Genomic DNA, 16,229 nt, shown 5'->3' with positions numbered 1-16,229 from the left:
GGTCTTTTCCATTTTTTTGGCTTCAGCAGCTGAGAGGTCTCCATTTGCAATAACAGCATCTTTAAAACAAGAAACACTAGGAAGGCAGCCACGGTCACGGCCCACACAGAGCTAATGCCTGGAAACACACAAAGTTCTCTGAAGACCCAAATGTCCACTTTCCCTGAACAGGCGGCACAGATGGCAGGGCCAGCAATGGGCACCTAAAGTTATGTGTGACAGCTGCGCACCGATGCTGGAGGCTGTCTGTCTCATCACAGCCCAGCCAGCCCTTCCCCCTCACAGGCGGCAGCCTCACTGGACCACCTGCCTGAAGGAGGCCTAGAAGGGAGGCAGAGGTGTGCAGGCTGGGCAGGCACTACCAGGGTCCTTCCTGCTCCCCTGCCTGATGCCAGTGTCCGTCCTCCTACCCTGCCTGATGCTGAAGCTGAGCCACTGGATGACGGAGACGCTTGGCTTCCTCGGTGACAGCCTCAGAACGGTGGATTCTAAGTCACTGAGATGCGCAAATGGTAACAGTGTGTGAGTCAAAGCCAGGAGAGAGAACGGGAGAGGAGGGGACAGTGAGGGAAGAAGAGGGGTGTGAAAGAGTGCCACCGTGTCTAACATGTATGTAAGACCCAGTGGCAGGGCAGTCAAACTTTTCATGTTGGGACACAATGTAGTTGTCATCTCCAGAGTTCATACTGGAAAACCTCCCAGTAGGATTTTTTTAAAAAGTCACCTAAGTTCTCAGTTTTCACTCTCTCATGTTGGGGGCACATTCATAGCTCCCCTCAGAGTTCCCATCACACACACAGTGAATCAAACAGGCAAGGGAGCTACAAAGAGTGGGGTTTCCAGTTTGTCTGGAATTCAGGAAGACCCGCAAGACGACAACACTGCACGACTATTGCTGAGCCACCAAGGCTCCCCATAAGCCCAAACACTATTGGAGAAGCATGGGGAGGGTTGTCATAAGAAGAAGCAGGAAGTGATGGGGACCGGTGGCTCTGTCCTGAGGGCAGAGTCCCGGCACAGATAACAGCAGCAGGCAGGGAGAGGGCCACAGGCTAGGTGAGGACTACAACCTGTGTGACCTCCAGCCTCAGCCCAATCCCCCCCCTCCCCACACACACAGAAGCACTACTCCAGAAGAAAGTGGGCTCATACAAGTGGGCTCACACGATCAATACATTCTGGGAAGAGAAAATGGGGGGCTGGAAGTTTATGTCCAGCAACACTGGCATACAAGGTCAAAGGACACAACTACTACCAACACTAAAGAATATAAGGCAAGCTCCTCCCCGGAGCCCATCAGAGAGTTTACCAGAAAGAGCCTTAGGGAGCGAGGCCACCTGCAGAGATGTCATCGGTATACAGATGGCAGAAACATAACACAGCTACCCCCGGACTAAGCAAATGAGCACTAAGGCAAGGTGAGAGCTGAGAGGGAGAGATACCTATAAACACCTGAAGGGGGACAGCAGGTGCAAAGAGTGTCCAGCGCTTTCCAGCCTGCTGGGGTAATGCTGACACTGCCATCCTGATACTGACAGGACTGCTGTCCAGGATAAGACAGGGTAACTAGCATTCTCCATGTGCTGAAAGGATGCACAGAACACGGAAGGAAGGAAGGGAAGGAGGGAGGGAGGAAGGAAGGGAGGGAGGGGGGAGGGAGGGAAGGAAGGAAGGAAGGAAGGAAGGAAGGAAGGAAGAAAGAAAAGAAAAATAGTAATAGTCTTTGGTTTCAATTAAACATGTACATCAGGACTCCTGAGACAGTATATCTTCACACATGAATACAACTGTATTTATAATCCCTCCCTCCCAAGAGGTTCCCTCCACAAGTCAAGAGCATACACAGGGGCAGAAAGCATCCATAGCCTATGGTCTTAAAATCCCATATTCCACTGATAGAAGCCAAGCAGCTTCTCAGAGAAATGGCTGATTCCCAGCCGGAGGCAGAAAAAGCTGAACACGGGTATCATGACATGGCAGAGACCAACAACACTGTCAGAGATTGCAGATAGTGTCACCAAGACTGGAGAGCCCCACAGATGGACAGAAAGGACACAGGAGACATGGTGTGCCTTGTGAGGAAGAACATGGGGTTCTTGCCACCAGAACCACTTGGCAGTTGGGCAAGGTCTTTGCACCAGCTACTGCTTGGCAGAAAATAGGGAAAAGCCTGGAACACTGGAACCTGTGCCATAGGCGTGCAGCAAGCAAAGGCCAGCATGGTATCTTGTCAGGGCAAACCACCAGACATCGATATCATGAAGGGTGAGCACCTCTGAGGGAGAAAGGCAGAGGAGCCACGCAGGACCAAAATCCCACCAGGGTGTGCATCTGAGTAGTAAACCTGTTTTCTAAGTGAAAAGAAGTGACTGGCAAGAAGGTAAATTTGTTCTTGTAGGACGGAGGGAGCTGATGGCACAGAGCTTAGGCACCTGGGGAGCTGCCATGTTCCTTGTTTTCACTGGGAGGACAGTGATGCCTTAATCCATTACCTTTAGAACAGCTTATCTCCTCCCATAGTTTTGTCTCCCTGCTTGCTTGTTGCTTGCTTGCTTTTCTCTTCTTTCTCTCTCTCTCTCCCTCCCTCCCTTTTTTTTTTTTTTTTTTTTTTGGGTTTTCGCAACAGGGTTTCTCTGTATAGCCCTGGCTGTCCTGGAACTCACTCTGTAGACCAGGCTGGCCTTGAACTCAGAAATCCACCTGCCTCTGCCTCCCGAGTGCTGGGACTAAAGGTGTGCGCCACCACGCCCAGCTTCTTCCTTCCTTTCTTAAGATTTATTTATTTTATATGTGAGTACCCTGTCACTACCTTCAGACACACCAGAAGAGGGCATCAGATCCCATTACAGACAGTTGTGAGCCACTGTGTGGTTGCTGGGAATTGAACTCAGGACCTCTGGAAGAGCAGACGGTGCTCTTAACCACTGAGCCATCTCTCCAGCTCCTTCCTGCTCTTTCTTTTTCAGTAAAAAGTCTGTTTTAGAACAGACAGGAGCACAAGGGAGAAGAGAAAGGCTGTTTATTCCTTGTGACTTGGCCTGTCTTATGCTGAAAACGTTGTCGTGGCATGGGGCTATTCCAGACACAGGTCACAGCTCAGGCAAGGCAAGTGGGTAGTAATGGGGAGTGACTCACTCTAAGAACAGTGCTCTGACACCCAGAGGTCACACACAGAGACCAGAAGGAAATAAATCTAAGAAGTGTTGGCTGAAGGTTCTCCGTGCAAGCCTCATTTCTGTCAGGACAAAATGTCGAAGGAAAAAGGTCAATGTGTCTGAACATGGACTGCCACTAGGATCCTCACCCCAGGGGTCCCGCCTCCCTCCTCCCTAACAAAACTCCGACTTGCTGCACTTATCCATCATCCTGCAGGACTCTGCGTCTACAGGAGTCCCAGCGCTGCCATCCTCATCTTGGCACAATGAAGAAATGTACCCAGTGGGGAACAGGCCCAGCATGGTGGAGCCAACGAGGACAGGAGAATGACTGTCATGACTGTCGATGATCCTGGCTGAGCTGCTGAATTAATTCATCCCACAGTCAACCCTTCAGTCGGGTTCTTATGCGAAGTCATAAATCTCCTTATCATTTGAATGAGCTGTGCCTCCCAATAATTACAGCTACAAGCAGCCAAAATTATGCATGGGGCTTCTAGGGGAGATAATCTCAAGGTCCACCAAGCACTTAGAAGTGATACTCCAGGAAATAAACCGACATCTAAACACCCTCAAGTCCAGAAGAGACATGACGACGGTGACCCCAACCGTCTCCTGGTCCTACAGATGAATTTGGGCGTCCCCACAGCTTCAGTGCTTAATCACACTTATCTAGCTCGTGTCAGGTTCTAAGGGGAGCCGGTCCCAGGGAAGGGAGAGAAAAATGAAAAGAAAATGCAATTTAACAGTAGCCCACAGAGACCACCAGGTGGGCGAGATTCATGCCACAGAATCTCCATTTGTCTCCCTGGCATCTCTTCAGGGAATCGTATGCTTGGGGTCCTAGCAAAGCATTGCTACTTACGCGTGCGTGCGTGCGTGCGTGCGTGCGTGCGTGTGTGTGTGTGTGTGTGTGTGTGTACACACGCACATCTGCCACGGGGTCTGCAGTCTATCAACTGCTTGAGACAGGCTCCTTGGCCTGACCATAAATGGGAGGTCAGGCCCTCACTGACAAGTATCCTGAAGTCCACACAGGGACAGCTGTTAGCGGGATCAGGAATTGGGGACGGGATTGAGGGACAGGCTGGAGTCTACTCTCTTGGCTGTTCAAAATGCAGCTTCCATTGCATGCCTGCAGCTCTGAAGCCTGTGGTATTAGGATTGGTGACACACCCTACCCACTGGCCTAGAGCCCATGTACTCCAGGGTAAGTCAGAACAGGACACAGTACCGGCACCAGAAACTAGGTTAGAGATGCAAGTTCCAGACTGCGCGCCCAATCGGCTGGAGCTCACCCTGGGGTAGGGGCAGGAAGCAGGAGTTTAACAAGCCCACAGGAAAGTGCAACAAACAGAAAGGAGTGGGTGTGGTTCCTGAGGGACGGACCTAACCACAGAGGTTGAATGAGCCCACTGGATAGATGAGCACCCTCTCCCATGGCACTAGAGAAGTAGAAAGAGCACCATCTTCCTTTGCTCTATATCAACCTTACATTACAGACCGCATGCCCGAGACCCCGAGGGCTTCACCCTCTTGCCCTCTTTATCTGCTGGCTAAGGAGAGACATAAAAGGCTGTGGTCATCTGCCAACTGTCACGGTCACCGAGTATGCTCTGGTGTTTACACTCACTTGCACTCTGCCAACTTCCTACAGTGAAATTTTACTGCTGTTGGAAAAGCAAACAAGAAACTCTAACCTCATGCCCTCTGATGTCACCCTCTCATGTTCCCCCACTCTGTCTTCAATCGGTCTCGGCACATTTCAGGGGCTGTCGGGCCAGGCTCCCTAGGAATTGCTGAACCTCAAACCCATATGCTTCGGAACCAGCTGGGGTGAGGCCTCCCAGAGAAGCCACACTGACCTGGCCAGAGGATGTCCTCTTCTCTACAGCCCAATGCTGGGCAGGGCTGATCACCTCCCATGTTGGCTGAGCACTCCTGCATTATGTATCCTGAGCACTACCTGACTATTTCCACAGCCCTGCCAGACTAGTATATCTCTCAGGCTACAGATGGGGACATGTGAGGCTCTGTTATCCCCTGCCTAGGTCTGGAAACCAAGAAGTGGCCAAGAGGGCCTCAAGCATAGGTCTCCTGTGGGGTTGCAGAGAACAGGAGCACCCTGGCCTGGCACGGGACATACCTGCCCTTGAGTTGCCTTCCTTATCCAAGAAATGGACTCATGCCCATCTCATCCCCGCTCACAGGACAGAATGGCTGTTTTTTGTCAACACATTATCCCTTAAGGCTTGAGCACACAGGTCAAGGTCTTGATAAGGACCCTTTGAGAGAGGTCCTTACTTTCCCCACTAGTGTCCCGGAACCAACAGAAAGGGCCCATTATCCTTAACATCTGAACTCCGCACTGTCTATCACATAAGAGGGACAGAAGCCTATGGGGTTGTCAGGCTGGCCCTTTCTGAGATACACATCTGTGATTAGGCTGTCGCTCACCTGTCCTTGTACCGAGCGCTTACGGGATGCACCATCCAACACACACTTCCCCTCTTCGGGTCCTTATCAAGACCCCGGGAGAGCCATTTTTACTTATCTAACTTTGTAGGTGGGGACATGGGGTTAAGAGAAGAGGCCTGTGTAAGGCCGCCTGGGACTAGGGATGGTCCTGGTAGTGTCTGTCAGCCATGTCTGAGGGTTCTCTTGTATTTACCAGTTTAACAGACTGCATACCCATGAGGGAAAGGCGTGTATCCCTCATTGGCTTTGTACTGCACCTGGTCTATTGTAAGCATAAGCTTGTTCTCTCTCTCTCTCTCGTTCTCTCTCCCTCTCCCTCTCCCTCTCCCTCTCTCTCTCTCTCTCTCTCTCTCTCTCTCTCACACACACACACACACACACACACACGAGCGCGCGCACGGAGCACGATACCACAGGGAACTGGAATGGGAGCCTCTGGATTTGGACAAACTCTCCACGTCCTAAAGTGGCTCTACTGAAAACAGCCCAGCCCTCTGTGACCGTCAGGCTTTTCTCAGCGGGCCTACAGGCTCATCAACAATCTTATCATCGAGGACCAAGAGTCATGGATGCCACCCTCTGAGCACAAAGCTTGGCTTTTAGAAACTGCTTTACTAAAACACAGCTAAGGCTAGAGACGGAAGCTGCCAATCCACAGGCTTCCCAGAACCCAGGGCTTCTTCCCTAGAGAATGTGAGAGGCTTAAGCTCCGGGCCCAGGGCACTCAGACCTACTACCCCAGCAAGGCCCCTAAGCAGAGGCCACAGGAGCTTCCTACCCAGGGCGGTGACTCTGGGCCATGCCCAGGTCAGGCAGGCCAACTCCTCTCAGTTACAGTATCCAGCTCCTAACATCTCTCCCTGCAAGACGAGGAAAAGATGGTGTCACCCAGCAGGGGGACAGTTCGGGGACTTTTGCCCACCTGAAGCCTACAGAGGAGGACCGTGGGAGGACACAGAAACACAGCAGCCAGGGTGGAAAGACTTCAAATGGTCAACTAAAGAAAAGCACAGACCGAAGGGTTTTGAGTCCACACCCCAGCGGGTCATGGTGATGTAAGCCTGTAATCCCAGCACGGGGGAAAGCTGAGGCAGGAGGATCATCTTGAGTTCTGGGCTAGCCTGGTCTACACAGTGAAAGGCCTTCCTGAAAAACACCAAAACCAAACCAAACAACAAAGGGTTCACAAATACACCAGCTCTGCCCTTTGGCAGCCTTCAGATTTCCCTCCACTGAGCAACAACTTCCTCATTTGCACCAGGAAGAAATAACAGCTCTCCTCCAGAGGTGTGGGTACATCAAACCCACAGCTCACTGGGTGCCTGGTGCACACACAGTAAGAGAGCAATCAGTAGTCATATTATAGAGAATACACCTTTTTCCCTGGAGATTTAAAACAAAAAACAAAAAAACCCCAACCTCCTCACACAATAACAGAGCCAAGGAGGAATTCAGCTGAAATAAATTAAAAACAAAAAACAAAACAAAACAAAAAAACGGAAGCAGAAACCGCTTCCTGTAGCTGAGTATTTATGAAGCCAATTTCAGCTCTAAAAGCTAATGACCCCCCACGCTATTCCCCCAATGGCGTCCGTGCAGCAGAGCCCTCAGAGCAGGACATGTCCTCCCCGTGGGTGTCCCTGGGGCTGCACACACTCTTAAGCCTCACCAGCCCTGCCTAATCAGCCATAATCCTGCTAATGATCAGGAAGAGGTGCGGGGAGAAGGGGAAACAGGAGAGGAGAGAGGGGAGAGGGGAGAGGGGAGACGGGAGACTGGAGATGGGAGATGGAGACGCAGGTGGAGGGATCTAACACACCAGCTTCGTTTCCTCCAGACAAACTTTTGCCCGAACCAGATTAATTCAATCTGCATATTAATATGGATTACTAATTAATGACTAAAAAATGCTTTCAAGGCTGAAAGTGTGATGGGAGGGTTTTAAAAAAATAATAACATCCAGGAGACTCTGGGTAAGAACGAAGAGGAAATAAGCCAGCCTCTTTTATTTTCTCTCGTTTTTTTTAATTTATACTTTTATGGTTGAAGGAAATGGTGGGCATTAGGAGGATTCGTGTAAAGCAAAGAAGGATAAAACAGTGTGTGGGGGGGTGTCCAGTGGGGGGAGGGGGTGTCATCTGTGTCCCAGGCAGCCATGGTGCATAGTTCTAGATCTCCCCAGATCCTGACTTCTGGGGGAATTAAGTGGCAAGCTCTGAAAGCCCTTGTCCGTCCGTCCCGGCCAAGGGAAGTGGATACTAAGGGCCCAAGGCGCCTGGATTGGCAGTTGCTCCCCTGCTTTCTGAGTCTAAAGACAGCCTTGCAAGTGAGCATCAGAGAAACAGACACACAGCAGGCCTGGGCAACAGGAGGTCTAGGAGGAGTTCAAGGACAGCCTGGGCTACAATGAGACTCAGGAGAAAGAAGAGGGCAGGGCAGGCGACAGAGGAGGAAAAGGGAGGGGAGGAAAGAGGAGGGGAGATCTATAGATACCAATCTTGGTCCCAGGCTCACAGAGACGGCAGGGGCAGGGGCAGGGGCAGGAACTCACATCTCCCTCAGACCGTTCACTGAAAACTCTCCCTAACAGGCTGATGCATCAGAGTACTGAGGACAGCACCCTTTCATACATGCTGACGATCCTAGCTTTTAATTTAGCTTGGCAACATAAACCCTAGTTCATCTCCTCCTTTGAAGCCCATGGCTTCTCTTGATCAACACTCCTGTATAATTTGGCTGCCAGACACCTGCTGGGTGTCTAGCAATTGAGCGGGTGGAGGAGGCTCTCAGCTTAACAAGGGGGAAATTGGAAGACCCTAATAGAGACAGCAGCGGCAGTGGGTTGGGTATCTGGTCTAGCCTGCACTCCGACTTCAGAGTTCTTTCTTTTTAATATTATGTTATGTGCACAAGTGTTTTGATTGCATGTTTGTGTGTGTGCCCCATGCCTAGTACCCTCAGGGATCAGAAGAGGACACCAGAGACCCCGACCCCGGAGCTGGAGTTACAGGTGGTTGTGAGCCTCTTGGGAACTGAACCTGGGTTGAACTCTGTAAGAGTAACAATGTTCTCAACTGCTGAGCCCTCTTGGTCAACTAGGGAGCCAGACTGAACCAGGACTGTGGAGGATAACAGTTCCCAGCTTCATCTTCACACCAGGGAAGCCAATCTAGTATTTAGTGATGTGTCTTTCTACCCTAGTCCACCCTGGCCACCTCCTCCAAGCAGACAGCCCAGAACTGGTAGGTGAGGCCTGAGCCACACAGCCAGCCTACAGCTGGGTGTGTGAAAAAGGACACAGTTTGGCCTGGAGAGCTGCCCACACTCTGCCTGCCTGGCCCCATCCATCAGCCTGGGGAGAAGAGGGAGGAGGGGTGGGGTGTCTCATTTTCCAGCATGGCATTGGGAACGTTTTCTAAATGTGACCCTGTTTCTGTTATGAGACTCAAAGTGCTCCAGCCGCAGGATCATAAATACTCAGAAGTGACTGCTAATGGGTATGGCAGTGCGTGGAATGCCAAATGGCAGCGAGGAGTGACGCCGTAAATTACACAGAGCCCCCCCTCCTCCCTCTCCATCTCGCTGGGGGTGTTCGGTGGGTTGGCAGCGATAAGCCAGGCTTTCCAGTGGATTTCAAGGGGCTCCCTGTGAATTCAGGTGGAGCTCTGAGAAAACACTTCCGACAGATGCTAAGAAGCAAGCCCAAGGCCACTGGGATTTCCAGACCAAATAGATATATTAAAGGTATGTTTAAGGAGCTGGGCTGAGTGGCACTCTGGATCACCAAGGGTTGGAGGTCAGCCTGGACCACATTGCAAGACCTTGTCTTAAATAAAAGTCAAGGGGTCAGTGGGACACCTGAGTATGTAATATGCTTGTCACATAGCTTTATGACCTGAGTCTTATCCCCAAAACCGCCTATGAGGGCTGGTTTTAATTGTTAATTCCACTAAATCCAGAAGGACTTGGGGATGAGAAATGAGTCCACGAGAGACTGTCTAGCTCGGGTTGGCCTGTGGGCGTGTCTGCAGGGGATTTTCTTGATTGCCTTAATTGATATGGCAAGAGCCCATCTGATAGTGCAGGCACCATTCCCTGAGTTCCTGGGGTTTGGGTCCTGGACTGTGTAAGAGAAGCAAAAGACTACCGAAAGCCCGCTGTGCGTGCGTTCATGTCTCTCTGCTCGTGAGTGCGGATGTGGTGGCAGCTGCCTGAAGCCGCAGCAGCTGGGACACCCCCACAGCAAAGACTGTGAGCTGGAACTGTGAGCCAAAACCCTTCCTCCCCCGGGATGCTTTTTCTCAGGATGTGTTATCGAAGCAACAGAAAGGAGAATACCAACGAAAGGTGGGAGAAGAGAATCAACTCCACAAAGTTGTCTTCTGACCTCCACATGGCCCCGTGGCATGTGCACTCCCACAGACACATTAATAATACACATAATAATGGAAAAAATTAAACAACTGCTAAAAAATTTTCAGTGTATATCCATGTTTGGAATACACACACACACACACACACACACACACACACATATATATATATATACACATAGTGTCCAAATAAAGATGAATATACTTAGTACATGAAACCAATAATTTCAAGAACGCAGATGGCGACAGCTAAGATCAGGATCAGGAGCTGTAGCTGTAGCTCAGGGTTAGAGCTCTTGCCTGACTTGCAAGAGGCCCAAGACTTAATCCTCGGTACTGCCTATAAGTAAATAAACCAATGCACTGTGTCAGGTCCCGGGCTCAGCGCTGCACGTGGATTATCTAATGGAATTCCTGCAGTTAGTCCATGCAACAGATGCTGCCATTATTCTGATTTTACACCCGAGAGTGTTGATGAAGTCACTTGTCCAGAGTCACAGCTGGAGGGACAGGCTGGGGGTGTGCACACAGCAGAGTCTGGGGTCTGGCTAACCTTGCTGGTCTCTCTCAGTCAAAGCAGACTCACCCAAGAGACAGTGGGGGGGGGAGCGGGGGGGGGAGCGGGGGGGGGAGCGGGGGGGGGGGCGGCGGAGCTTCGGAGCAGAAGCAGAAGCAGAAAGATTATGAACTCCAGACCATTCTGGACTACATAACAAGACACTGTCCCAGTGATGGGTAGAGGTGTCACTGTGAACAGGAGAAACCTAGGGACTATATCACTGTCACATTACAGGGCCTGTCATTAGCACAATGAGCATACGACCCGCCTGTAGACAGCCGTTATGAAACAGTGAACATCTGCAGTGTCCTGCTCCGCCTGGGCCTTTTAGACTTGGTTCCTTCTTTGGCAAAATGAAGGCAATACCAGCTTCCAGCTGTTAGAACAATTTGATGACATCTCGCACATGAAGAGTCCTTTGAAACCCTACAAAGCACTGCCCCGATTGAATTATTCATGAAAATTCATTGATGAAAAAATTTAGGTCCAGCCCTGACATTCATGTCTCCTTTGTAGAAGAACACCTTGCTCCTGATGTTGAAAGCTAACAGCTTAGCCATGACAGAATATCCAGTCACCTCAATTCCACCTCTGGTCTTCTAACACATGCATGCATGTGCACGTGTGTGCACTCCTGTACACACACACACTCACTCACACTGAGGAAGTAGAGTCAGTTGACCCCTATGGCCCTTTCCTGAATCTGTAGCAGGCAATCTGGTGGCTAGATAATGGGACAGACTGTAAAACTGTAACCTTGCTCGGCAGGCAAACAGGTCTCAGATTGAACCCACTGATGGTGAAGCACCTGGCTGGGCTCCAGGACCCACGGGTCAAACCCAAGCGCTCTAAAACACGGTCACAACCAATCTGCAGTTACTGAGTTCTTCCCGTTCTTTCTGTGCAGAGGGACAGGAAGCAAGTCTGCACTGAGCTTTGAGCACCCAGTCAGCTGTCAAAAGCAAGGTCTCCAAGTTGCCATGCTATCCCCATTTCCCACAGAGTTCGATACAAGGCTGCTTCCCTCTGGCATTTTCCCTCTACTTCCAGTGACAATGTGGGAGGGCAGGTGACAAACCCTAGAATCTCAGGGCTCAAAGGCTCTCAAAGTTCAAGCTTGTCTCATCCAATATGTTCCATGTGGCACCGAGGCCTCTGCTCAGGATTCCTGCCCAGGAGTTGCCAGCCTCCCCCTGACCTCCAGGAGGGGAGAAGTCACTTGTCTCCACGACACATGGAGAGCTGAAGAGCACCAGGTCTAGCCAGGACTCCATGCACACTGGGCCCATGTTCTAAAACCCAGATCGGGAATGATGGTTCCGTGGGTAAAACACTTGTCACACAAGCCTGAGAGCCCAAGTTTGAATCTCCATAAATCATACAAACCATGTATGAATTCGTGTCTGCAAGGTCAGGGCTCTGTTGGTAGGATGGTAGGTGGAGGCAGGAGGATCCACAGAAGCCCACTGGGGGGGGGGCACTAGCCTGGCACAGCTTTGGCTAAACAAGAAGCCCTGGGTCCAGCAAGCTGGAAGGTAATGTCATCTTCTAACCTCCTCCACACTTGCAGCTATATATACATATCCACACTCACCGCCCCCCAGACACACACACACACACACACAGAGAGAGAGAGAGAGAGAGAGAGAGAGAGAGAGAGAGAGAGAGAGAGAGAGAGAGAGAGGATTAAACAGAGAAAGTCCTATGCATCTACACTGACTCCCTGCTAGACCCAGACCCTCTGAATCTACCTGTGAGACAGTTTCAGCAAGCCCCCCTCCCCCTACACCTCATGCCTTCCCACTTCCCTCCCATACAGAATGAACCAACAATTCACAAATTTCTCCTAAAGAACAAAGGCCTTGGCCACACGCAGAGAACAATGCAGAGTAAATGCGGAGATGCTAACAGCCACATTGCACACCAAGAAGAGAACAAACAGTCCTCTGGCTATCTGCACACTAACCCCCATAGCCTTGGGACTTTCTCCTGCCCTGGAGCTAAAGGCCTAGTCACTACCATAGCATCAGCCACTTTGGCTGAGGAGGAAAAAAACTCAACTGCCACCGTGGCCTGATTCAGCTTTGTGGGAGCTGTGGGGAGGTTCCTTAAAGAGAACCAGAGCCGGAGTGGAGTTAGGTTGCTAGGGTGTTTGTCTATCATGCATAAGGCCTCTGGTTTGGTCCCCAGTGCTGCATACACGGAAGTGGTGCTCCATGCTTATAATCCTAGCATGCAAGGGTTAAAGCTTGACTAGGAAAGGTCACTCTTAGCTACATAGCAAGATCAAGGCCAGCCTGGACTACATGAGGCCCTGTTAGAGGAGGAGGAGTGGGAGCGGGAGGAGGCAGAGGAAAGCCAGGCCTGACAACATGGGTCTGTTATCCCAGCTCCTTGGGAGGCTGAGGCAAGAAGATCAGTAGTTCAAGGCCAGCCTGAGTACCCTGCCAGGCTCAAAATTAGGAAGAAGGCTTCTGGAATGGCTAGTTTCGTGTCAACTTGACACAAGCGAGAGTCACTGGAGAGGAAGGAGCCTCAACTGAGAAACGTGGCTATAAGATCAGATTATAGACAAGCCAAGTCTGTAGGGCATTCTTAATTAGTAATTGATGGTAGAGGGGCAGTGCAGCCCATTGAGGGTGGTACCATCCATTGGCTGGTGGTTCTGGGTTCTATAAGAAAGTGAACTGAACAAGCCAGTAAGCAGCAACCCCCCCCTCCCCCATGACCTCTGCCTCAGCTCCTGCCTCCAGGTTCCTGCCTGTTTTGGGTTCCTGTCCTGGCTTTCTTCTATGATGAACAGAGATGTGGAAGCACAAGCCATTTAACCCTTTCCTCTCCTACTTGCTTCCTTGGTCATGGTGCTTCGTCACAGCAACAGAAACCCTACCCAGGACATCCGGCATGGTGGTATGAGCTTTTAACCTTAGCACTCAGGAGATAGGGGCAAGTGGATCTCTGAGTTCAAGGCCAGCCTGATCTACACAGCAAGTTTCACAACAGGATAGTGAGACCCTGTCTCAAAAACAAAAATCATCAACAACAAAAAATTTGAAAGGGAGAGAGGGGAAAGTTTGGGCATCTCAATTTACACCACTAGCTTAACATGCACAAGGCCCTCCATTCAACCCCCTGCACATGAGCAAGGGGGAAGGGAACAGGGCACACACATGGGGTGTTTTGCTAACGCTGATAGATGTGTCCCGATTCAGCTCTGTTGCTCAGAAGCTGAAAGAAAATGCCCGTGGCCCTACCCCAAAGGAGGGGATGTATCAGTGTAAGACATTGGTGAGACTGGTTAAATCATCTCATTTCTGTAAAGAGCATGTGATCCTAGAACTTGCTACTCGGGCCCCACCCATGGTGCAGAGGAACTCAGGCTTGTTGTTGAGCCAGACACTGGCTGCTACGCCAGCTGAAGATGCCCTTTCAAATGGGAAGACAGCACCATCCATGAAGCCGACGGGTCTCTGAGTCTAACCCTGAGTCTCCCCAGCTGGGTTTCATCACAGCAATAGAAACCCTAGCCAGGACATCCAGCATGGTGACACAAACCTTTAACCTCAGCGCTGAAGAAGGCAGAGGCAAATGGATCTCTGAGTTTGAGGCCAGCTTGCTCTATATAGACAACTCTCCTCTTCCCCTTGGGTATGTCCCCACCCAGCAAATGCAGCCTAGCCGCCAACCCTGCAGAATACAGACCCAACTCTTCACCTCTGACTTAGCCTCTGATTCCCAAAGACACTAGGACAAATCCAAACTTCTTTCCCTGGGACACAAAGTCCTCTTTCCAAGACCCTCTATCATCTCCGCTCCTGGTCCTTATGCTTGGTCCTCAAGACCAGGCCAACCCAGGCAAGCCACCCTAGGAGCCTTGGCCTCATCCCAGGGTCTGCCCCTGGGGCTATCTTATCCTACAGACATTTACCCAACAGCACTTCTTCCAAGCTCTCCCTTGAATCCCAGCACCCATGGTTCTGGCCAGTGTCTGCCAAGCGCCACCATCTTCTGTTTATTCTTCAGGGCTTGCCTCCAGCCTACCTCAAATGTGTGGTTCTGTCTATCACGTGCCCACCAGAAACAAGGATGGCAGCGGATAGCCCTGTTTGCTGTGCTGGAGGCAGAGGGCAGGGGCTCTAGGAACCCTGGGGTGACACTCTGAAGAACCACAGACGTATTTCCTTGACCCCATGGCCTTGGCGCCACATACACTTTTGAAGGCTGCAGGCCTCGCTGGTGACAGTCTCTTGCAGAGAGCGAGCAATACAAGACTGTCCACATTCGCTGTTTTCCTGTTCACAGAATCCTTCCAGAAGCAGCTTGACTTTACAAAACACTCATTCATTATTCATTTCCTTCCTCGGAATATTGTCTCTGCGGCACTGGAAGAATACATGTGGAATGGTTTCCATCTGCAGATCCACCTGATCCAAGCTGACCTCAGCAACCCTCGCCGAGAGGATGGGCGCACCGAAGCACCATGAACCTGTGATGCAGAGAACCCACCCGTGGTCAGGTCTCTTTCCCATACACAGCATCACTAAAGCAAAGCCACACATGTTCACGCTTTAGCTTTAGCTTTATAACCACCCTCTGAGGGATGGAGAGGAGATACCTACCCCTGTGGTACAGGTGAGGACAGAAGATCTGAGAGGATACGCCTTTTGTCCAAGGTCAGAGCGGCAGGGCTGATGAGAGCCCAGGGGACTGACATCACGGCCCAGTATTCTCCCTTCTACATTCCGACCGTGTTTTCTCACATTTTAATCTATCCGTTTTATGGGCATGTGTGGGAGTGAGGTCAGAGAACAACTGTGGGGTCAGTTCTCTCTTTCCACCATACGGGTTCTGGGGAATCAAACTCAGGTTGTCTGGCTTGGTAAACAGCTAAGCCATCTTGTTGTGTCCCTGAGGATGTTTTAAAGGACTCTGGGGATTCAGAACAAACCTCCAATGACTTAGTAACTCCAAAACTTAGAGAACAGGAAGGAACACAAGAGAAGAAGTGGAAAGTACTCATCGAGAACAGGAAGATACTGTTCTTCCCACGTGGAGGGGCTCCCTCCCTAGCCTGCACCTCGCTGCTCCCCAACAGCCTCTAGTAACTCACACCCAGCAACCTTAGGAGGCTCCACCCTCCACAACCCTGCTTGCTGACATGCTCTTCTGAGCTTCAGGCCACAACCTGATTAAGCCATACTGTTGGGGCTCAGGAAACACTCCCTCCTCCAAGGTCAGAGCTGGAGCAGTAAGTCCTGAAGCCTCCCTGTCACCTCAGGATCCTCCCCAATCCTCTCTCAAGCCTTCCTCTCATAGAAGGCAGCTTTCAAAAGATCCCTCCCTCAACCATGCCCAGACATGGTTTTTTGTTCCTTCTGGAGACTTCAAGGACATGGTGCATCGTGACAACTCTGTTCCCCACCTCCCCAGAACTGTAGACCTCTCTAGAGCCAGGGGAACTTTGTTCCGTATCTCGGTATTGTTTGTGGTCTGATGCACTCCAGGCTACCCCGCTAGATCACCTGTGTCCCATGTCTCTCTCCCTTATAGAGTGGGCTGTAAGCTTCCAATGTCACTGCATCCTGGGGTGTCTGTGTGCCTATGGTCCTTCCAGCAATGATCACGAGGAGCTCCTGGTGGTTCTAGCAGGCTGGAATTTTCAGA

The 16,229-nt window shown here is 50.9% G+C and overlaps 1 protein-coding gene across 5 annotated transcripts in view; it reads right to left on the bottom strand.

Moving 5' to 3' along the window:
* The window catches only part of Galnt10 (polypeptide N-acetylgalactosaminyltransferase 10), a 142,073-nt gene that overhangs the window by 94,348 nt on the left and 31,496 nt on the right, over positions 1-16,229 (bottom strand). The window contains exon 1 of one of the 5 annotated variants that reach the window (XM_006532386.3): positions 14,607-15,051. The exons of the other annotated variants lie outside the window; for them this stretch is intronic. Coding sequence (XP_006532449.1) covers positions 14,607-14,846 — 240 coding nt within the window. The 5' untranslated portion in view covers positions 14,847-15,051. Of the gene's footprint in view, positions 1-14,606; positions 15,052-16,229 lie in introns of those variants that run through there. 5 annotated transcript variants of the gene reach the window in all.

The sequence above is a fragment of the Mus musculus genome, chromosome 11 (assembly GCF_000001635.26).
Source record: "Mus musculus strain C57BL/6J chromosome 11, GRCm38.p6 C57BL/6J".
Taxonomy (NCBI): Eukaryota; Metazoa; Chordata; class Mammalia; order Rodentia; family Muridae; genus Mus; species Mus musculus.
The sequence above is the reverse complement of the archived record's forward strand: the minus strand, read 5'-3'. Positions and strand labels throughout refer to the sequence as shown.